The following is a 24,267-nucleotide window of genomic DNA, read 5'->3' on the forward strand; positions in this document are numbered from 1 at the left end:
CAATTGTCCAGTCACGACAATGAGTTTTGTCTTCTTATTTCTGCTGTGAGAGAAAATGATTCAGTTAAGACACAACTACAATCCAGATCCCTGAAACTGTGGGTAGTAGTGCTCTGCTTGCTGCCTTCAGAGATATGCCTCTCCCACAATAATGCTACTGGAAGTTTGTATCACATTTACCACCAACCATTGTGCACTGCCTTAACAAAAGAGAAACTCCTCCCTTTCTCAACTATTCTGGAAAGCAATCTTACTGTAAGAAAATCATACACTGATCAGGGGAAGTTAACAGAATGTTCTTAATGTTTCTTTATTTCATAAAAAAAAAAGAAATAACCTATAAACACAGCATTTTTCTTAAGGTTTTTGACCTTACAGATTGAGTTTGTCAACTTACAAAATCTGTAGACTGGAAAGTCCCTTGAAGGCACAATCAGCAATGTAATTTACTTTGTTGTTTCCGATGTACAGTCCAACCAGCACGCTTAAACCAATGAAACTTGAATCATCTAGCCTTGCTAATTGATTGAATGTCAAATCTCTGCAAATTTAAGGGGAAAAAAAAATTTTAATGTTCATACTGCAGTGCTTATTTAACTTAGTTCAACCCACATGGACTTTCAGGGGGGAAGCACAATTTTTCCCCTTATGATTATCATAGAACCCACTACACCACTTCTGACCACGCAGCATTCTGCATTGTTTTGAACAATTCACAAACTACTGCAGAATTAATTTCTGTCATTTGAAAATGACTGTGTTACAGCTTTAGTACAATTGCTACAGTGAAATGGAGCAGTCGCAGCTAACTTCAACTTCTTTCAACAAGATGTAACTGTCTTATACAGCAAAGTTGCTGTCACCTTGGAAACTTTGCTATGAAAAATTCACAGATCAGTGCTAAGAAGCCCATGTTTTGGCATGTACCCGGCTTTTGAAACTGTTAGAGAATAAAGGTACTCACAGCTCACTGAGTTTTTGGCAAAATTCCCAGGCATCAGGACTGATCCTGCTGATGGCATTTTGGCTGAGATGAAGCTGCTGCAGCATCAGTAAGCCATAAAGCCAGCCTTTGGTTACCTCTGTTAAGTTGTTATGGTCCAGCTGCCTACAAACACCCACAGACAGAAAAAGACGTAAGGTTCAGAAACTCAGCAGCATTCATGCTATGCCACAGTCCACATCTGACCACATGACACTGGCTAGATAGCTGGAGCCTCTATTAAAATCTTGAACTGTATGCATGCACTTAGAATGTGCTCCTCTACACAATCACTACTGACTGCTTGCTGCTTTTCAGACCACAACAAGACAATTCAATTCAAAAAAGCCTTTGAATTTTACCATGCAATTCTATTAATTAATTTTGTGCAAATCTAGTTTATATGCCTTCAGCAGCACCTACCAGCAAATGTTTGATACTTACAAGACTTCCATGTTGGTCAAACCCCAGAAAGCACCATCCATGAGTCTCGTAACCCCATTTCTCTGCAATTTTAATGATTTCAAAGCAGGAAGTCCTTGGAAAGTGAGCCCATCTATTTTTCTGATTTTGTTGCGATTCAGCTCCCTGCATCAATAGAATTTACAGTTACAGCACACTAATTTTATCAACATGCCAACAACCTTTCTTCCCTCTCTGAAACCAACTTTATTTAAACACTTTTCTTGCACATGAAACAAAGACAAGAAGTAATAAAATTCAAACATTTCATCAAACATGAACACATGTTCAACCATGTTAATACTGTTCTGCCTTTCTGATAATGAGGACAAGTACTTGGCAGTTCATTGATTTTCAGACTTAAAGAATCCCTGTAGACCTAGAATGTCACAGTTAGCCCTGTTCCCAAATTCAAAACTGAAAGCTGTGTTTATCCAGCAGTAGAGCTCTTAAGACTGGTTTGTAATTGCAATCAATGAACGGACAAGAAAAAGTTAAAATTTCAGTTGTGATAACTAGACAAAATTGAACATCCCGGGTGATCTTTTTCTGTATCTGTAGCCAAGCACAACCAGTTTTACATAGTGCCTTCCCTCTCTCATATGGTCTTGGCACTCACCCTTCTGCCACTACACTCACCCTGTGCAGGTCAGAAATTGGGAGCAATGGGTATCCTGTGAGGGAGATGTAGGGCATAACTAGCCAGAGGGTAAGATGCAGTGACAGGAGTAGACAATACTACCAAAAGATAGTAGAACAAGTGATTATCTGCCCCTTCAAGGAAGTCTTAGGTCTACCAAACTAGGAAGAATCCCTCCTTCCAAGACTTATTTCTTCATGCAAAATAAAGGTCTCCCCACAGTTGTACCATCGTTATTTTTCAGAGTCATAGCCCTGTAAGAATTCAGCTTTCCTCTATGGCAGTCTGACACAAAATCTACCTGACAACAGACCTGAGAACAGAGGGAGAACTCTAATTCCCATATTTTGTTTAAATATGAATAAAAATTGAAGAATATTCAGTAAAAACAGGCTTTAGCTCTTCCCCATTCTTCTCTGAATAGTTACAGGTGGTAACACAAATTTTTTGCCCTCCTTGCAGATAAGCAACCTAATATAACTCAGTTAGCATACTGGTTATGAACAAAAGGAACATTTTTAGGCAAGAATATAACCAACACCCAAAATTCAAGGTGAATCTGAAGATCAGAAAGTCTACCAAGATCATTAACAAATCCTGAGCTTTGCAGGACTGTTCTTATACTTTTCTACTGAGGCCTGAGTAAAACCATTCCAACTCTTGCACACAAAGTAACAAAGTCACTCTTTACAGAAGTGTCAAGCACCCTAATATTTCAGTGTTCTTATAACCTATCACTTTCAAGGCTAACCTAAGACACTTTGCAATTTTTAACTCCTGACTATCTGATATGGAAAATAATTATCTAGAATTTGACAAAGGGCAACCCATTCTCTTGTCCATTTTCTGCACTTTCTAAGTCTTTCAATTAAAAAAACCCAAACACAGTCTCTTTCATATAACTTTATTATTCATTAAGTAAAACATTTATGGGCAGGACTGTATCAGTAAAGCTGAAAGTTTATTTATTCAAGCATATTGCTTATTGTCATGTCATCTGAAAGTAAATTAATTTCCTTCATTTCACTGTGAAAGCACAAAGTAAATGAGTGCTGCAGTGAACTATATAAGTTTAACTACAGAAGTTTACTTTACTTACTGTTTTCCTGATGCTTTTTTACAGAAATTTTGCCACTACCTCTTTTCCAGACTTTTTTTTTCTTAACTTTTAATAGGCAAACACAATTTTAAACACAAAGACTGTTCACATTTCACCAACATATAAGACTAGTTTTGTTCAGCACAACGCTGCAGTTAGTAAAGGTTGTAGTAATATGTTTTCTCTGTCTGTCTCACTCTGCCTCTGGTTAAATTAAAGGCTAAAGTTCAAGCACTGCCAGTGCTTTGGAAAACCTGAAAACAATTAGTCAATTGTAGGTTACACTTACAGGTGCTGCAGATGGGACAGTTTAAACATCTTTTGAGGAATTGCTGAAATTTTGTTCCTGTTCAGTTTCAATACTTGAAGTGTGGTAGACAAATTGTCAAAGGTACCAGGCTCCATAGAGGTTATTCGGTTACTGTTAATATACCTGTTGAAACAATGTCCAGAAGGTTAAATTTACAGTTATTTAATAAATTCTTAACTCCAAGTAGTGAAACACAAAGCTCTTATGGTGCTTAGTCATTTATAAATGGATTTTTTTCACATTAATTAGAGCTCTTGACAGCTTATTCTATAATCAAATAGTATTTCACCACCACCATTGTACTCTACTCTGCCAGAGTGTGATAATGAAAGAAAACAGTATGTGGCAATCCTGTCACTTTTTTATCAGTCAGTATATCTGGCATTGCAATATTCCTGAATAAGAATTAAAGTGTATTCACAATATGTCTATCAAACCATATATAAATACAAACTAGCCTATCCATGAGGAATTCAAGTTCATTTTATCACATAATTATTTCTCTCAAGAGATACATCTATTTGTTTCATCTCAAATAATGGCCTTAGCTTTTTTAATGAATTAAAACATCTCACTGTAACAACTCATATATTCAAATTAGCAGCTTATATTAAACTAGACAGGTAAAAGCAGGAATATTTAATGTCATTCCAATTAAAAGAAGATTTAGTACCTTAATAAACAGCTGCCAATCTAAATTATCCAACAAATTTTTGAAAGTAACCTGAAAGAAAAAAGTAATTTTTACTCACAGATACTTGAGTTGTAATGATGGAAATGATGAAATTTTTAGCTCCGATATGTTATTGTTGCTCAAGTCCAAAGTCTCTAGACTCTGAAATGCCTTCAGATGTTCAGACAAAATGTTGGCAATCTTGTTACTGGTCCTGGAATTTAAGGGCAGTAGGCAAAAGACAGTCATTTCCAGAGTAAACACATCTTAAGTACACAACTCTGGCAAATATTAGTTCTTAATTCCCCTACTTGAAAATAATTTTGAGCTACAGAAAAGCAATAAAGTATATTCTCAATGCATAACATTAATCTGAAATCAAAAATTGGAATAGTCTAAATAAACTTACATTAATATTTCTTAAAATATAATTCCAGGAAATGATGAAAAAATGCAATATCATCAAATTACTGCAATTCATGACTTTAAAAGAGAAAAAAAACCACAGAGCTAGATCATAAAAGATGGACAACAGTGGAGCCCCCTGAGAAACATTCTATAATTGTGGAATTAGACCTAGTATTCCAACCCACAGATTTTTCTAATGAGTTGGCAAAGAACAAAAGCTCTGCATATTAGAGGTCATTACAGGAGTTTCGGACTTCATGTCTGGTCAAACTTCAGCTCAGCACCACGCCCAATTCCACAACAAAAAGTAGGCAACAATCTGAAGATTGTGGGTATTGTAGTTTGCTCTAAGGAAGACCCCCTTCTTTCACTTTCACAGATGAACTTTTTCCAATGACCCTATTTCATGCTCATGCCCAGTAACCTACCAGTTTTTCAATCTCGGCTGCATAATGTACAGAATCATACTTGCACATCAGCAACATTATTGTTCAGGGCTACCAGTACATAGGTGAAAGCAGATCATGACCAATTAAACAAATTTAACCTGAAATGGTCTTGTTACCTTGTAAGTTCAAGTAAATTCTAGCTGCGGTACATTCTGTACCTTTTTTTGATAATTACCAAAATTTAGGAGCTTTCCCCAGATCCTAGAGATTGCAGGCAAATGCAATTTTAGTAAAACAATCAACAAGAATATTAATTCTGGAAGGCATTTACCTTTACTGGAAACACTTGCTCTGGATCAAATAGTGAACCACACATTAGGGTGGCATGGACAACTCTCATGTATTCAGGGGGTGTGGGTTAACTACTGCTCAAGACAAAAAAGCCTTAACTAACAAACTGAACCAGAAGTGAAATTAATGGGCTTTCTGACCACATATGGGAATGGGTAAGTGATCCTGCAGCCCCTCCAATGCTGAGCTTGTATCACATTTCATTCCTTAGGCTGTCTGGTAGAGGTAAACTGCATTTTTTAACTCTTAGCTGAAAGTATTTATAATAAATGGAAACAAATTACTTTAATAAAAAACAACAACAAACACCACCACCGTGTGTCAGTTCCACTGGCCAAATAAGAATGTGAGTTAGATAACAGGTCACAGAGCCTTGCCTTTATGCATTAGTTTGTTTACAAGGTAATTACTAACAAGGTATTAAAACTGCCAATTACTTGAGTGACGAATAAAATTTTCCTTGCAGTAAAAGTGTGCTCCAGCAGAAGCCAGCAATTTCCTGAACTGCACGCCTCCTAAATTGCAGTGTGAAAGTGTTCAGTTATAAGACGGCTTGCACAGTACTGTCTTTGTGTCAGCACTGCTCCATAAAACAGAAATTCCTCACAACTGGCAGGATAATAGCCCCTGTATTACAAACTTTAGTTGGACCTAATGGAACTGAATAAAACTCTTACACCATCTTCAGAGTAGCACTTAAACCAACTGGCAAATTATCTGACACAGACCAGATTACAACAAAAACAACCAAACAAAAACCCCTCAGCCTGTTTGTTTCAGGAGCATTTTTCTTTTTTGGAGATGGTAAGGCCATACTGAGGAGTGACGAGCCAACTTATTCTGCACACTGAAACTGCACTACACATCATAGTCCTATAGTCCATCTCACAATCAAAATAAAACCAGCTCTCACTGCACCTTCCTGGTTAATCATATTAACCAGAATAGTAGAAGTTACTCAGTTGCAAAATAGCTGAATGGTTCACTCTCTATTGTTCCAACACCCTGGTCCAGCTTCTCTTCAAAAGACTTGAAGTATAACAATTCACATGTGGAAATTATTCAGCACTGAATTCTGTAGCATATCCAAATGGTTCTACTTCAAGACCCAAGTCTATTTAAAATGAGAAAGTTTAATTCTAATTAGATTTTTCTTCATGATCATCACTTAAGCAAATTAAAAAAAAATATACCATTTTCCTCATAACTGCCAAATCACCATCAAAATTAGTCAAGAAGCACATACTTAAAAACACAGACCTATCTAACTGTCAAGAGAGAACCAAAGAGTAGACATGTGGGCACAATTACATGGAAGTTTTTTCACTGAGAGGACAGTGGGGTAAGAAAACCAAAAGAAAATCTCTCCTGTGAGATGCTACTGTTGCTGTGTTCAGACAGAAGGAGTTGCATACACCCCATTGGTTTAATGTCACAGGCCTTCAAGGGGAGACGAGAGATCCCCTGCAACAAGAAAACCAGCACATCAAGTTCTTCCAGAAACTAACCTGCAGCAATTTGACAACAATTTCTTCATGTGGAAGGAACAGCAACATGCTGCAGCTTCCTTACAACTTCTCCTGTTACAGCTAAAGCAGCAGGAGTACCAAGGAATGCAGATGAACCCACTAAAAAGATCTACTTGAATTTGAACGTGCCTTTTGCGATTTGAGTGCCTACACCCTGACTTGCAGCAAAAAGCCCCACAAACCAACGACCATGAGTGCATACAGCCTGATTTAATTACTTTTACATAAGCCTGTGTGAATACCAGCTTAAGAGAGAATACCAGTTTTTCATTATGGCTATTGGAAACCCTAGCTTTTCCTCTCAACATTAATGACTTTAAACACACCAATAGGCCAGAAATCCTGTAACAGCCCACTCAATCCTGATCTTAATATTCATTCTATATAAGCAGCTACCATGTATCTGAACATAATGACTTGCACTTTCCTCACTCTGCAGAAATACAACACAGCTCAGAAAATTCTGTATCCATTTTGTTGAGCATCTATTTAACACCTTTCAGATATAAAAGCTCTTAAATGCTAAAACATCCCCTCCACCCCGCCCCCAGTCTTTAAAGATCTGAGACAGTCATACTGTCTCTTGATACAGACTGTCAGTATGAAATGTTTTCTACTTAAGAAAAAACATCCATGTAAGCCTCATGGTCCTGATGAGTTGCAATTCATCATGCACACCGTAACATGGAAAATGCAAGGCAAGAACAGATTAGGACCTGAAGTCCTATCTTTTCTTTCTGTTTGAAATCTCAGCATAAAAAAACACTCCTGCACTTCTAGCATAACTTCTTCTTCCAGCTATATCCTGATCTGCAGTGTTTTGAAAACTTCTTAGCTGGATCTCACCCTACTATCTTGAAAAGGAGTAGTGGAAGGGTAGTGGAGGCTCCAGTAGAAGCCTAGAGGTGAAGCAACCAGGTAAAAAATAAGTTGTCTAGAACGACAATTTTGGAGGAGAGTCCATACAGCCTGTTCTGCATAACTGTTAGATATAAAGTAATTATCTTAACATATTCACATATCTGGACTAACACAGCCCCTCCTGTCCCTCAACTAAGCCCTGAAAGGCAGAATAATCTGCATCACAAACAGGCAAATTAAACCATAGTGAAATCTGCTGGAAAACAAGAGGACACCTAAAGAGGAAAAAAGAAAAGCCTTCTGCTAGGACTAGATGTATCTTTCTGACCAGTGCTAAGACTGAGAGACAGAAATTCATGGATGCCTAGTCTGACCAGATCAGAGCTCTTTTGGAAGCAGCCATATCAGAGTCTTTGCAAAACCAACACGATTGTCCACATCCGAGTATGTTCTGTGTGGTCTCCATTGTGTGCCACTGCAAACACAGCCTCCTTTTAAATTTTTCTGCGTTTTTCACCTGTTCTTCCCATCACTTATTAGCTGTTGTTATATTCATGTAACTGGCATATTCTTTCTTGCACTTCCCCATCTCCCCTCCCAAACTCCTTTGGGAACAATGATGCAAATACTGTGTGGAAGAAAAGTGAAGCAAAAAGAAAAAAACAAAATATATCAAATACAAAGGATCAAGACTGTAAGTGGAAGTGCTGGATTATACATACCTTGTGGCTTTTAGGATAAGACTGGACAACTTCAAGGAACTCTATCAGAAGAGCCTCAGTAACTACTACTTCAAGAAGAGAAAAACTGTTCTTTCTTCAATTTCTACTCATTTGAATACTAAGCTGTATTTTAATGAACAATTCCATTGTTTAAAATACTGAAATTGCAGTTTTAAGCTGAACACTACCCTTACAAAGAAAGCAGCCTCTGATATGAATGGGACTACATGCTCCTCTCACTATTAAGACACCCAACTGGACTGAATTAAGAAAGTCTGGGGCTTTTTTTTTAGTATTTTCAAGTGTTAGTCATAGAAATACTACAAGTGAAACGGTTTTTCTCCAAGACAAAGTCAGCAGAAATAGCACCCAGATTCTGGTTCACTTCCAGTTCTATTGGTAGGTTTAAAAGTCTGATGCCTCTTTCATGCATGAGCTTCTTGCCTTCCTTGAAGCAAGCAGTTCTTTCTTTTGAAGGTCTCCTCATTCCATGATCCATGCCTTTCATTCCTCTTTCAAGCCAGATGTCAGAAGGACTCTACTTTTATATTTTTTGTTTTTTATGGCATACAGGCATAAAATAGAAAACAAAAACTCAGAACTCTGTAGGCTACTGATACCCTGTCCAAAACTTGAAACCAAAGGTTTATTGATTCCCAAATCAAACATAAACTGGGAAAGGGGAAAGAGAAAGATGCAGATAGAAACAACTCTGTGATCAGATATGTTTTCATCAGCAAAAAGAAGAGAGACAAATCCAAACTTTCAAACACATGATACTTCAATAACAATTGCTTTCTGATTCCAGTCATAGCACCAATATGCAACTTATTAAGCTTTCCTTCCAAACTCTTAATATCCTAATGTCTGTTTCCAATTCAGTTTTCTGCCTTTTCCAAAATAATCAGAAGTTACTTAGCATGTGATAGGCAAGTCAATGTGTAAGTTCATCCCTTTATTTTGCAATTATTATAAAGCAGTGCAAGCATCACTACTTTGGCAAGAGCTGACAACAGCAATAATAGCCCACTGCAGACCTGGTGAGCAGACAGTTAGTTAATGCTAAAATCTTGGAAAATTTTAAATATGACCTAGATAAACCCAGCATAGTTCCCTCCAGTATTATAAATCATCTCTCTAATGTAAAGAGTTCCTAAATAAAAACACCTATTTCTTTACTGTTACAGAGCAACCCTCTCTTTTAGAGGGTGCAGCGCAAAGTCTAGGCAGTTTAGATGGCACACCCTTCTAGATGTACCCTAACTTCAATCATTAGTACAAGGTGAGGAATGTTCTTCCATCCACTTCTCTTTCACTCAAGGCACAAGTGATTTCACTGCTCTATTGCAATCAGTACCACAAATTCTCTAAAACTTAATCCAAACACTTATGCCTGACCTCTCAATTTCACTGTCACATCTCTCATTTTCCGTATCATAAACCCTACTCCTCTCTAAAATTCCTACCACACTTACATTCAGTCATATCAGAACAGTGTTCTCTATTTTTGTAGTCCATTACTACTCTTTTTAATTCACCTTTTCCTTTACCACTATGATCAGAAAATCATGACAGATTTATCTATTGCAAATAGCTCATAAAATCTGCATTATTTTCCATTATCATTGCAAAAGCATTAATCTAGGTTCTCACTCCTTATATTATTGCTACAACAAAGTCTGAGTTTCTACATACTTCTTCTCTTTCCCATCATTCAGCTTAAATTGCTGTCATAAAAACTGAGTTTCCATGTCTGTAAGTCTGACTAAGTCAGGTTTCTTTTAAAATTCTTTCATTTACTTCCTCTTAAGTCTCCACACCAAATGTCAAAGACTGCAAGAACTAATTCCAGTAAGTTTCTCGCTCTAGCTTTTTGCTCACAACTTCAGACCAAGTCACACATGGTTTACCACCACTCTCAGTTTTGGGATATTCTCCAAGTAGCCTTATGCCTGAAGCCCAGTCTGGCATTCCTCTATCCTTTCTTTCAATCCTTCTTCAAAACAAACTCTTCCAGGCAGCATCCAAATCTTAATCCTTCCCATAATAAAGTGGTAGCTGAAGAGATGACAAGGATGTAAAATATTTGACCAACGTTTTCCTCATACTGGGATCCAGACTCCAGTTTAGTATGCTAGCTTTATAAACAAACAATACCACTTTCTCTGGCAAGCATAGAAGGGAAAGGCATCCACTCCTACTGAATGTAAGCTTTCATTTTCAGGAGTTTCATCTGAACATCTTTCTTGTGACTGCAGCTTTCTAACTGCATACCGAGACAGTGTTCTCCTGGATTTTATGCACAGCTTTTGCTCCTAGACCACTGTGAGATGACAAAGAGGCAAACTTCTCATACCTTCCCTTCTGTCTTTACTGAAGGCCCTTCACAGGGGTTTATGTTACTGCCACAAAGCACAAACTATCACTCTTATTTCCAAATTGTCAGCTGGGACAAATGCATGATTTATTTTGAATGCTTGCTTCGATTAGTTGAATTTTATTTCTCAATATGACTATCTGAAGCCTTATCCAGGATGCCCATTATCACTTAACATATATAAATACACTTTTCCATGTTTTAAACAGAAAGGGACACACAATACTAAACAACAACAATCAAAAAATCCCTTCTCAATAGTAGAACTTTTCTTCAGTAACTATGGTTGTGTAAAAAATAAGTAATCAGGCTAATTTTGTAGTGGCTGACCAGAAAGCTAAACTTAAAGTTGAAATAGTTTTTCTTGTTATGAAAATCTGTGACCTATGCAGTCACCTAGGATTGACTACTTTACAGTTCTTTTGTCCTGTTTTTATCTCCTGACCTTTTCTGTTAGTACTTTTTGTTTACTTACCATTTTAAACATCCAGGATACAAGACACATCTTTAAAATCACTGAATTTAAATTCAGCACATATTGACAGAAAGACATTACAAACCAAAGGCTGTAGAAAACCTTCAGAGAAGTAGCTTGTGGATTCTGTTCATCATCTAACAAACACATGGTCACATTTCAAAAATCTGCCTCAATTTTGGCAGTACTTTTAACTCTCTCAGAACTCCAAAGTTATGGTCCCTGCCTTAAAGGCTCCCTGTACAGATATATGGAGGATTACCCCAGCACAACAGAGAAAAACCTCTACCATGTCACATTTTTGTTATGTCTCTTATAAACAGAAGATTTCACATTCTAAAAAAAAAATTTAAAAAAAATAGTGAAGCAGGAACCTAATATAAAACACACATTAATTTAAGACTTGAAAAACATTCCTGAACTGTGATTCATTCATACACCCTTTAACTTCCACACCACGACTTCAGCATTTTCCTCTCTGGCTTTACTAAGACCAAATATTTATTTGTGTTCTAGACTAACATGATCAGTACTCACAACGTAACAATTTGAACCATCTACACCATACGCTCTAGTGCCTTTAAATAAAGTATCTCCTATTCAATAAAATGTAAAATTACAAGTTTATTTAAAACACCCTGTTCTTGAAAACTAGTCTAATGTCAGAATCTTTCTACATGCACTAAAAATTTGTGCATGTACAGCTTTTCCAATCCCTACTGACTGCAAGTGGATTACTACAGAACATACCCTGGATGTGGGTTTGAGAAACATGGGGGTTTTAATATTAGTTTCACACATATGTTTTGATAAGAACAATAAATTCTAGTTGGAGAGCCAGGGTACTTTAATACTCAAAGCTGTTCTGTCTCTTCATAGTCATTGCTACCTTCCATTTTTCACCACACTCAAGGATACAGTATACTGATGATGTTGGATATTGTCTGCAACTAGATATTTCTTTAAATTCTGCAAGGTAGCATGGGTTTCTTATTTGAACTGCGTATCCTTAAATAAAATCTTAAATAACATTGCTGAATTTGCAGATCAGTGTCTCTTCCTTACAAAGTACTAGTAACACTAAAAATAGTTAACATTTTCAGAAGAATCTTAAAGTAAAATCCCTATGCAATTAGTAGTTGGTAGTTAAACACCAAGCAGGACTTCTAGACAAGGCTGTCATACTTACACTGTTTGGTTTCGATCTACTTCTGGATTTTTACCCAAGGTCCAAAACTACAACTGTGATAGACCTAAAAGGTAATATGAGCTTTCTTCTCATGTGTCAAGATCACTGGTTCAGGCAGAATTTTAGGATAAACAGGACAGAACTGGTACATCTTGGATAAGCAACATCATTAGCATGGAAACAATATTTAGAACTTTCACTTCTTCTGGAACGACGGCGTTAGTGCCCACTTTTGTACCTGGCACAAAAGCAATCCACCTATCTTGGAAGAGTAAAACGTAAATTGTTTTTCCTCCAAGAAATAAAGGATTTTCTATTACAACCATTTAAAGCAATTCTCCATTAATTTAATTGTTTTTACATTTACTTTAGGAACACAAACTAGAAAACTCCTAACATTTTACTGCTAGGGATAGATAAATACACCTACTTTAGTGTGTGTGGTGTCTGCACATTATATACCTGTGGTAAGCAGCTGTTAAATTCAATACTCTCCTCAAAAGCTTATGTTGCCAGTGTGTAGGAGACCTGACCTCCTGGCTAGAGCTATTGTGCTGACAATCTCTGGCAAATACGTGAACTTCCCTCTTCCTGCCTTAATATACTGCTCTCTTCATGCCTTCTCTCATAGAAGTTATATAAAAGGGCTTGGTGGCTGTGCAAAAAGAACACCCTGCAATTTAATTTTCAGAGACTTGACCTAAGCCTCCTGACCAGATATAGCCCAAATTATCACCCGTGTAGCTCACAGTAGTATCCAGATTCCCAGGAAGCTCACTAGCTCTCCTATAACATGTAACAAGATACATACTCATCACATGAATAAAATCATAGATAAATCTCCATCCATGTAACGAGTGTGTCTGAATATCCTTGTATACTCACTCCTTCACACTGGCTCATCTCCCAGGGTGGTGGTGAGGAGGTGTGCCTGCCTGATACTTCTCATTCCCAAGATGTTCAACCCTCAGCTGGCATCAGTAAAAACAAAATGTTAGCACTGCTGTTTCATGTTACAGACAGACTGGGACCACGAGACTGGGAACATCTCCTGCTCTGGGTATGTTTATCCTGAATAATTCATTAGTATGTAAATATCTCATTTAGATAAAATATCAACTAGATAGCTAGAAATGAGCTAGCTCCAGAAATGGAAACTGGACTAACATGATAATCCACCCATGCTTGTTCATATTCTTCAAAGAATTCAGACATACATGGCTGTGTGGGGATACCTGCACTATTATGGAGACATACCAACAGTGCAATTTCCTCTGCAGGGCAAGAAAATTCTTGCAGAACAGGTGAAATTCTAAGGTTCCCCAGCTCAGCGAAAATTCTTAACAAGTGAAAGAAAGAAATCTTGTAATATAGCTTCCTCAACAATGAAGATATTGGCAAGAAAAGAAGGTATCACTTCTATAGCTTTCCTTTAAGATTTCTTGGAAAAAAACAGCTGGCTTTTCAAATGACAGTAATGAACCAACATATATGTATCTCATAAGAAGTGTAATCAAATCAGGTTTTGATATAGAACAAACAATTATCTTAACCACTGTAGACTGGAATTTGTAAGTTCACACTTCTTTATTAAAGAGTTAAATTATAAAGTTAAGTTATAAAAGTTAACACAATTATTTCTGCCATATTAAACTCCAGGAATCTCTGCTGTAGTAGTAGAATAAGTATTAAATTTCAGCTGCAGCACAGTTACAATCAGTAATCTCCTTATCCACACATAGAATTAGAATGAAAACAAGCTAACACCCAACCAGAGCAACTTTAACTGCATTAGTAGTGTGATAAAAACTTTTAGAAAATACTTTTTTTTCTTTTTTAGGTGTTAACATATACAGTGCATAGCACAGATCTAATGAAGATTTTTTCCATGTTTGACCACCTCAGCAAATGCCCCAAGCCAGGGACCTAAGGATATGAAACAAACAATTCAACAGTGACGGATAATCATTTATACTCTCAAAGGAATTCCAGAATTTTTGCACAGCTGCAAAAGAATGATTTTAGGTTCCTCTAAACTCATTGAGCTTCCATGAGAAAGGCTAAGAATTCAGAAGTAAAGCAAGACGATACAAACCACAATTATGCTAATATTTCTAGCCTTGTGGTAAAAAGGACCTTAGCAAGGTGGTAAAATTTTTATATATATGAGAAATATAATCTTTAGATCAATTAGATGCTTAAACTACAGAGTGCTATGCCAGTGTAAAAGTAATGCCAATGCTACTACAAAATAAAAGATGTGTTAAAATTCAACAGTTATTTGTCAGACACCATCTGCTTTTTCTTTCATTCTTTTCTGATTTTGATCTGTAAGAAAACACATCAGTATCAAATGTCACTTAGTTCTTATTCAAACAGAGCAGCCCAGACACAGCGGCTGCACCAGCTGACTTGGCTGACCTAGGCCTAGAGTAAAAACAAACCCCTATAAATCACCAGATGTAAGCAATTGAATAGTGATCAATTTAATTAACTGAACAACTTTCCAAAGTTTATTGTATTGTTTTAACCCTTCAGAATTGTTCAAGAAAGGTAACTTGCAATTTGTATTCAAGGACAGGATTTGGCCAGAGGGCTACATATTAATAGCTTTAGACACTTCAGATTCATTAGATTAGACACATTGATAAAACGCAAATCCCACACACGAAAACCAGGTCTTTTCTTTTTTCTAACTAATAGTATGATAGTAACTGCTTTTCTACACCTTCCTTCCACAGTTTATTGAAACTAAATCACGTTAAAAAAATCCAACTAATTTATGGTTAAATGATCAGGAATAAGATTTTCTTTAAAATCAACTTTTTTGGTTATGGGCCCTATATGCCTTTTACAACTTTATACTCATACTACAAATAAACACCAAGTAACCAGCTAATTTCTTTCATGAAAAGCAATGAACATGGACACACAATCATGTGTAACGATTTAATGTATTAACTGTAGTCATAAAAAAATGTGCCACACATTAAAATGGGCTAAAAAAAAAAAATTTCAAGACATTGGCAAAACATCTTCTATCCCAGATACTCGATCTGAAGCTGCATCTCGAGGGGATTTCCCTGTATTGCCCAGTGAAATTTATGGAATTCTGCCATGATTTAACACATCAGGATCTCAGCCAAAATGCATAATGACGGAGTGTAAGTCTTGTTTTAAAGACAGCACAGTACAAGTTTGTGTAACATTTACAGATGCTTATACAGTGCCTAGCACAACAGGACTGAGGCTTCCAGGCACTACCGCAACATAAATTAATTCTAATGCAGTCTTTGTATCTGAGAAGCACAAAAATAACAAGGATTAAGCTCAATTATTCACATTTTAAAGAACTACTAAATAATATGACATAATCAACTTCCTAACCACAAACTGCTCTATTTCCAATTATTTTACTTTAATCTCTGTAATGCACACATTTCCGTGAACCCTGTAGAGTTAGTTCCACTAACCAGGGACAAGAGTAAGATCTACTTACAAAGACAGAAGAGTTATATTTGCTGAGACTGGTCCCAGATCTGGAATGATCTCCAGTTCATTGTTGTTCAACTTCCTATTAATATTACAAAAGAGAGAGTTAGTTTTTATGTTAATCAGAAGTACATACATTGGACTTGCTAAACTGTGTCACCTCAGAATTAAAAAAAAATTCCAGTTTCACTTAATCCAAAATATCAGAACAGCGAGTATCTTTGTTGTTCGAGCAACCATCCCTAGAGAAATAACTATGCAATTAGCATACACAAACACAGGTTGGGTATTTCTGGTTGGGGTTTATGTTTTGGTATGGTTTTTAATTAAGACAAATTAACTTACACTTCCTGAAGACTATGAAGGTGATCCAAGATACTGGTCTTGATTGAAGATAATTTGTTGTGACTTAAGTCCCTATGAGGTTACAAAAATAAACATCCTGTCAGTTTTGCCATACAATGCCAGGTAAAGCAGTACAATTTCAATCCAAATTATGTTCTCACTTGTGTCCAAGTACCTAAGAAGATTTTTTTGTATTAGTAAAATTATAATAGAAACACATTTGCTTATACACAGTATAAATACACAAATGCAAATACCTTGACCACTGCTAGCAGTGTCAAAGAAATTCCTGGTATCTCTGAACAATATAAAACTGTTCACTAGAATGTGCATAGGACCCTGGAAAACATCTTAAGATTTTGATTCAAATACACCAACCCCTCTCCCACATCCCTCACAACAGAAGATACAGCTATAACAACCTCTTTGTTACTTTAACAAGGAAAATTCAAAAAACAATAGTCACTGCAGTCTCATTCTTTGGGTTAATCATAATATTTCACTCTTCTCACCCATGTCTCAAAAGCAATCCACAGCTCAGGAACACACGAGGACTGCCCATAAATTGCAATTGTATTTTCATGCTTCCACAAAATTCAGGACACCATTACCACATAACCAAATTTAATGGAGATCTTCAGAAATAGCAGAAGAAAAAAGACATAGCGAGGTCTAATTCTGAGTTTTAAGATGTCAGTATACTAGTGATATTAATACCACATATAATTACACTTGAAGAAGTAGCTTGAACACTTAGCTTGTGCCATGTTGTATTGAAGATCCCCAGTATACACTGAGGCAGTTTATCAGCAATTGTTAGCACCTTTGTAGTGTTTGCTACCAAACACGACAGGTATTAAAAATGCAGCACTTCTTGCTGACCACAATAAATACTTTTCCTTACAGTGCCATGCATCTTTATGCTCAAACAACTGACACCGTACAAGAGTCCTAAGAAATTTTTGCTGTAGCCTCAGAAGTACTGGAAACAGAAATAAGAGTGACTGTAAAGTAAAAGACAGGAAAGCTAACTGCAGGAACACAAACCTGCACATCTCCAAACCTCTGCACAAGTGGTACAGACTCACAACTCATCTTGTTACCATGACTAGCTCTGTTGAAGGCCATCCCCTTCTCAGTCACTCATCCACCAAAATGAGCACTTTTCCTTCCCCTACTACCTGCTGGTGAGGTAGATTATCACTACCTCACCAGCATCAATCCAGCCATCTGCAGGAATTTGTTCCAAGTTAAAACACTGCATTTATCCGAGCCAGCTAACAAAAACAACATTATTTTTAATGAGTTCTTAAATTCACTCCAGTGAGTGTCTGTAATGCAGACATATAAAGAAATTAATCAGCACACCCAGTAATGAGCAGCTGTAGCATCAGGTAAAGGGTTCTTTAAAAAGCACCCTTCTGAAAAAAAAATTGCTCACAGTCCATGATACTTTTCCCCATGCTAATTAAGCACTAGAGTGATGCACCATACCTGCGGTCCTCATCAAGCCACACAGGTATGAAGTGTTATTTCAAGTTGAATCTATGAGGAAACTACACAATTCCTCATATTACTGGGTAAGATGACTCAGTACAGTCATCCACGCTGAGCACACCAAACATGTCTGACTGCCATAGATGGGTCTACTTTCCACCCTCAGTTCCAGAAGTGAAGAAGGCTGATGAACAGCATATCCCTGATGCACACAGACCAGAACTGGCTCAAATGAAGCCAAGTTCAGGGTCTGTGCTAGGCATTCTGCTCTGTGACTAAGCTCTGGAAACCCACAGATCCACAGAACTCCTGTTTCCCTGCACCCATGACTCCCACATCCTCAGACACAGGTGTAAAGCTGCAACCCAGCCAGGCACCTATGTTTCCTTAGCAGAACATGTGGATAGTAAAACTCTGGTATAGATTCTTCCAACCAACTCGTTCAATGTTGCCAGGACAGTTTCACTGTCACTTTTGTCCTCTCCTGCAGTTGGCAGTTAAAAAAAAAAACCCAGTAATAATAAAAATTAAGTATAAAAAATAATCCCAGGCATGTATGGGTATTATGAAGTACTCAGCTGTAAGGTGTGCTCTGAGCCAGCACATGGACCAGGCCCAGCAGGCTGCTGAGCTCTGGCACTAGAGCCTGGCTCAGGGTAACAGACAGGAAAAGAGATGGGCTGCATTTCCTAAACCAGAGCTGCACAGGAGTGTGCACAGGGCAGAGATGCAGGTGTGAATGGCATTTTCCAGAATAAAAGAAGGGGGCTGAGGACTGGGAGAGAGCCACCTATAGAAGGGGAACACACTCCACCACCTTCATGTGACCACAGAGGGGATGTTTTCAGAGACTCGGCTCTGGACTCAAGCACTTGATATACATCTGTGCCTTCTTTCAGGTGTTTAAACCCCTACAGATTTTCCTCTTAACAATGGAAAACCAATAGTGTCAATGTTTTCAAAAGCCCACTAATTTTAGTTTCACCATTATGATTTTCAGCTCTCCTGTATATTAGGTTAACCACACTGAAGTTAGAGGATTGCATCCCACACTGCTTAAAAATCTAGTGAAAACATTCTCCTGGCCACAGACTGGAGAAAAATCCCTTTCTTCAACATCTGAAGGCATAAGCTGCACAGAAATGGAATTCTCACATTGCATTCTTAAGCATAAATACTGAAAAAGTATGCTGCTACAAAATCTAGACAGCAATCTAACTTGGTCCTTAAAGGCAGAGTAGAGACAGCTTTTCCCCTTAATTCAGTATTTGGCTTTAGTCTGTAGGGATTATAAGAACTATGCAAATAAACAGCCAAAATTCAATTAAGTTATGGCTGTTAGTGCCTAACGTTACTGTTGTTCACACTTCAGACAAGACTTAGGAATCAGTAATTATTTCAACAAAGAGCTTTCAACATTAGTGCTAAAAACCTGCATTTCTTCATTTCACCTAAAAACTCTGCAAAAGGTTTATTTAAGGCATGTTTGCCTAAAGGACCTACCAGACAGTAACAGACGTGAGTAGATTTGTTCTGCTGGAGTTATAACATGCTAAAAAAAAAAAAAAAAATCTGGCAGAGTCCTTAAACTATAAAAATCCTGCAATTACAACCACTGCTGTGCATGATCACCACACTGGAGCCAGACACTTTCACTCATAGCTCAAGCTCACATCCATCTGGAGTCTATCAAGGCAACCGTGAGCGTAACTAACACTAGGTTTTAAACTACTTTTTTTTTGTGTTTGTTTTTTAACACTAAAGATACATTCACATTTTCCAAGTAGCACCTACTTTAAAAGATACATACATAAAAATTTCTTACGCCTGGTTTACTTACAGCAGGTTGTCAAACACAAGATAGAAAAAAAAACCCAAAGCAAAAAACCAACAAAAAATGCCCAACCCTCCAGACAATACTGAATTGCCTGTTTCATACAGTATATATACTTGTCTACCAATAGTTGCATAAAATATGTATTATAAATATTTTATTAAACATTACTTCAGTACTACTGGCATAGGAAACTTCATGAAAATTCAAGAAAAAAAGCCTTGCAAGTTACATTTTAAGTTCAATTAGAGTGGTTGGAAGTGAACCAAGAGTTAAAATATTTGCCTTTTACTCATAATCTAAGTGAAGCTTATGCCTGTCGAAGTTTCTTAAACTTATAAGCACTGATTTGGCACTTTTTTTTAAATATAAAAATCTATCATCCCAGTTGCAAAGCTGTAAGTTTCAACTCAATGCATTTCTCAACATACCTTAAAAAAAGAAAAAAAAGTTGGAAAATTAAGTTCTATTTTTCCTTCGCAGAAATGGAACTGACATTGTTCAAACATTATTACTATGTGTTTTCCATTTCTGAATTTTCCTTGTATGTTAAAATGAAATTACAAGGGGGAGAAAATTCCCTCTGTGATTAATTTTGCTACTAGAATTTCAAAAGTCATAGAAGATAGAACAGAACACACACTGAAAAGTCAGAAACCAGACATCAATTAAGAAATTCTTTATATCAACAGTAAGCATATATACCTGTTCTTCCCCTCACATTTCTAATAGAAGTGATTGGACATTTAAGGAGAATTGCCTCCACTTGAGAAAGCATGCCACAGTTTTTACCCTCTAAGAACCTGTTCTATGAAAGAAACTCTTTTCTATGTTCCATTATGTTTGTATGACCGTCTTTTGAAACTCACAAGTCTCAGAATTAGCTGAAACTTAACTCTGAACATCCAGTGTTTGTTTAATTAAAAACTGAAAGGAAGCCTAATGCGTAGAGGTAGAAGGCAAGTGCTCCTTCACACATTTTATAGATACAACTTTTAGACTCTAATTTAATTTACAACACTTAGTCACAATTATCATCTTCTTCCTTAGAGAACTCAGAAACCTGAGCCCCAAGTCAAATTTTAAAATGCAAATCCAGCAACAGTTCCTTAATCAGTCCCACTGGGGCCTATAGAGCTGCTAATTCAGCAGAAATCAGCAGAGCTGAAAAACAAAAAGCCAGGCTGTAGCTGTTTTAAGACACTGATCCAAAGTGACTCATAAATCAGCTTGCTATGTTCAAGCTTTAGTCTGGAAAATATTGAAAAACAGCTGTGAAAACCACACAGCTTTTTTTTTCTGGCAATTCTGGTAGAGAACTAGAGGATTTATAAAATGTAAATACTAAAGATGTAATACAAACAAAGTGAAAAGCATTTTTCAGACTTTCCCTCCTGCCCCACCGACAGTTCTAGCATTCCTGAGTAAACCTGGCAAAGGGTACTGCAGTGCCAGTGGGAGTTTGCACACATGGAGGATGCTGGCCAATGCTCAACAGCCTTCCTCCTCCTCCTCCTCTAACAACATCACATTCTTGCATTATCAGGATACACATCCTGGAATTAAATGGAAATCCAACTTCAAAACTATCTGTACACAAAGCCATTATAAATGTTGATCAGTTTTCAGCTGACTGTTACCTCTCATGAAGGCAAGGTCATAGAAGAAGGTATTTTTCGATAAAATCACAGTGAAGTTGGCAATTACAGTCTGTTTACACCCCACCTTATGAAGCCACTTCCATACAAAGCAGTAGACTCACACCTGCCATCAAGAAGGGGACATAACTTGTGCTCATTTTTTTCCCCTCCTTATCCATTCTGAGGTCACTCTCATTTTGTTTCAGCAGGGAATTTGAACAAAAAAAGGCATGAAAGAATGCAGCAAGAGTTTCAAAAACCTGCTCTCCATATGGCCCAGTACAGATGGGCAAAGGAAGGTGTAACACCTAACATGGGCCTAGACCTTCTCAGGCAGAAGAGCTTTCACTCTCCTGCTTGGGGGTCTCGCCTGCTACGCTGAGAATGTGGTAAAAAAGCTGTTGTTTTCTCAAGAGGACTAGAAAGCCTGCAATTAAACTACTAGCCTTTGGCTATACCCACTATAGAGTCTCATGGAAAACATAGTAGACATATAGCAATAAAATTCATAAACAGTCTTTTACAATTTGTAATGTGCAGTTTGTTGCAACAATAATCCAGACTAGTCAAACCTTTTTTGCATATGCAAACTGAACACATTAATTATCAGATTGCACAATCCCAGGTGCAAGCACAGGGGTAGCTGGAGGTAACAGACAACCCCACACTCTCCCTTGGTCTTATTAAGACGGGAAGGAAGAAAGAGCTGGGTACTTCTAAGGCATTTGTCACAAACAAAAGAAATATTTACACAAAAGCGGCCAGACCACATGGTTTGGTGACACCTACAAAGATGTACTTCTGTGAGTTTAAAAGCAAGTGACACAGCTGTCCAATGAGTAATCACAGCAGGGTTTCTTACAACAGACCAAAGCTTATTTATACAAGCGGAACTTATTTTCTCACACTTTTAAAGGAATGTGAACTTACATAAGGGCAATTTACACTACCAAGGGAATTCTAATTAGAAAAATGTCCCTTGTGCTAACAAAGCCCTGCAATGTGTTTTATTGTCTCGCGGGAACATAAGTGGAAAAGATAAATTTGGATTACCGCTAACAAAAAATGCTTTTAAAAGCAAGTCTAAAAAAATTAAAAGTTCTGTGACTTGCCCTCTTTTTATTTACCACATCTGAGTTTTAACAGAATTGATGTATGCTAAGAAACTAAACTATAAAGCTTACACTATATAAAAAAAATTATTTTTTTTTCTGACAAAATCCAAAAAATTGATTTTGTCAGAAAACTCAATTGGGCATCCTGAAACAGTTCAAAAGAATAAGAGGTATGAAATATAATAGAAAGCAAAACCGTTTGTTGAATGTAAAGCAGATCCAGTAGTAGATCTGTATGTTTCAATCACATAAGAAAGAAAAAAAAAAAAAAAAAAAGTTTCTTTCCCCTCACACTTTCCTATACCAGTCCTGGAAATAGTCAACTCCCAGAGCCGTGCCTGTGTTCAGTTCCATATGGTGTCAATACAACCATCCACATTTCATGAGTAAAGCAGCATGACCTCCAGACGAGGCAATTGAACAGAATTAGCCACAACTAATTGAAAGTCTTCCTGTTTACTTTAAAGCCCTTATCTCAATCTGCTTTGAAAACGTAACAGAAAATTAATACAACTAATATAGAAGATCTTTCAGTGACAAGCGATTAAAAACAAATGTGAGAAGTTCCTCGGCCATTTTCAAGCTTTCGGAAAGCTGGCCGAATTTGTGCTTTTTCTATAAAAGTTTGCCTCTGAAAGTAACTTTTCCTCAGATGGCACTTGAGTTCGCACTGCCCTGCGTTCGGCCACTGCGAGGTAAGGGACCGAGCGGGCCCGCACCAGCGCCAAAACCACCCTGGGACGAAGAGCTGCGCGAAGAAAACCGATTAGAGTTTGCCGATCAGAGTTAACGTGATGACTGCTGAACGTTGCCCAAGAAAGTCAACAGAACTTTTCCTCGCCCTCTCCGACAATGAGCAGCATTCCCGGGCCCGAACTGCCGGGCGCTTATCGCCACCACCGTCCGGGGCCACAGCCTGCCCCAGGGGACGCTGTCCCGCTGCGGCCATCGGCGCCCTCTCCGCGTCCGCTGACAGCTCTGCCGCAGGCCGGCGCTGCCCTCTCCCGCACCTCGCTGCCGCCACCACACCCGAGCTCCCCTCACAGCCCGCCCGTTCGCGGCCCCGGGGACAGAAGATGGCGGGCGGGCGGACGGACGCGGGCCGGTACCCCCAGCCCGCCACCCCGATACTCACAGCTGCACCGCTCCCCGCGGCAGCCGCTCGGGCAGCCGGCTCAACTCCAGGCGGCTGCAGACGACGAGGTGCCCAGCGCAGCGGCAGGGCGCGGGGCAGCGGGCGGCGGCGGGGCGGCCGCCCAGCAGCAGCGGCAGCAGGAGCAGCGCCGGGAGGACGGCGGGCGCCGTGCGGGGCCGGCGGAGCATGGCGGGCTCGGAGCCGCTGCCCGCGCTGCCGTCCCTGGCGTTTCCCCCACTGACAGAGCCGACCGCGGCACGACCTCCTGCTTCTCAGCGCGGGTGGCGGCCGCCACTCATGCCCCGGAGCGGCCTCTGAAGGGGGAAGGCGATGGGAGACGGGGGCGTAGAAAAAAGTAAAGACAAGAAAGCGGGAGGGGACCGCAGCGCCGCCACCGCCGCCAGCCACTCCGCAAACTTTCCGCCACCTCAGCCCGCCTCCGCGCGGCCGGGGGAGCCCCGAGTACGGCCCGCCCCGCTGCAGCCCCCTCCCCGTGCCATGTGACTGCCGCGGCCGGGCGCCGCGGGGCTGGGGTGCGGGATGGTGGCCTGGGGCGCGGGTGGGCCGGTATCGTGCCCCACTGCTGTCAGGCCTTGGCGGTGGCACCCCCGGGCCCCCGCCCCGGGCCACAGCACATGGCCGGCGTCGCAGCACGGCGGGCGCTGCTGTGGGATTTTGCTGCCGTCCTCGGCCTCTCCATGGGCGGGCGGGTGCGAGCAGCGGGCCCTATGTGCCCTGTGCG

General features: G+C 38.9%; 1 protein-coding gene across 2 annotated transcripts in view; it reads right to left on the bottom strand.

Annotated features, from left to right (window-relative positions):
• LRIG3 (leucine rich repeats and immunoglobulin like domains 3) overlaps positions 1-23,888 on the bottom strand; it is a 40,502-nt gene extending 16,614 nt beyond the window's left edge. For both annotated transcript variants that reach the window (XM_015628768.3, XM_015628767.2), the window contains exons 1-8: positions 23,526-23,888; positions 16,305-16,376; positions 15,967-16,041; positions 4,246-4,380; positions 3,473-3,616; positions 1,427-1,570; positions 965-1,108; positions 398-541 (exon numbers count right to left, since the gene is read on the bottom strand). In XM_015628768.3, the coding sequence (XP_015484254.1) occupies positions 398-541; positions 965-1,108; positions 1,427-1,570; positions 3,473-3,616; positions 4,246-4,380; positions 15,967-16,041; positions 16,305-16,376; positions 23,526-23,713 (1,046 nt within the window). In that variant the 5' untranslated portion in view covers positions 23,714-23,888. The remainder of the gene's footprint in view (positions 1-397; positions 542-964; positions 1,109-1,426; positions 1,571-3,472; positions 3,617-4,245; positions 4,381-15,966; positions 16,042-16,304; positions 16,377-23,525) is intronic.
• Positions 23,889-24,267: the final 379 nt, after the last annotated feature.

Source organism: Parus major, chromosome 1A, assembly GCF_001522545.3.
Source record: "Parus major isolate Abel chromosome 1A, Parus_major1.1, whole genome shotgun sequence".
Classification (NCBI taxonomy): Eukaryota; Metazoa; Chordata; class Aves; order Passeriformes; family Paridae; genus Parus; species Parus major.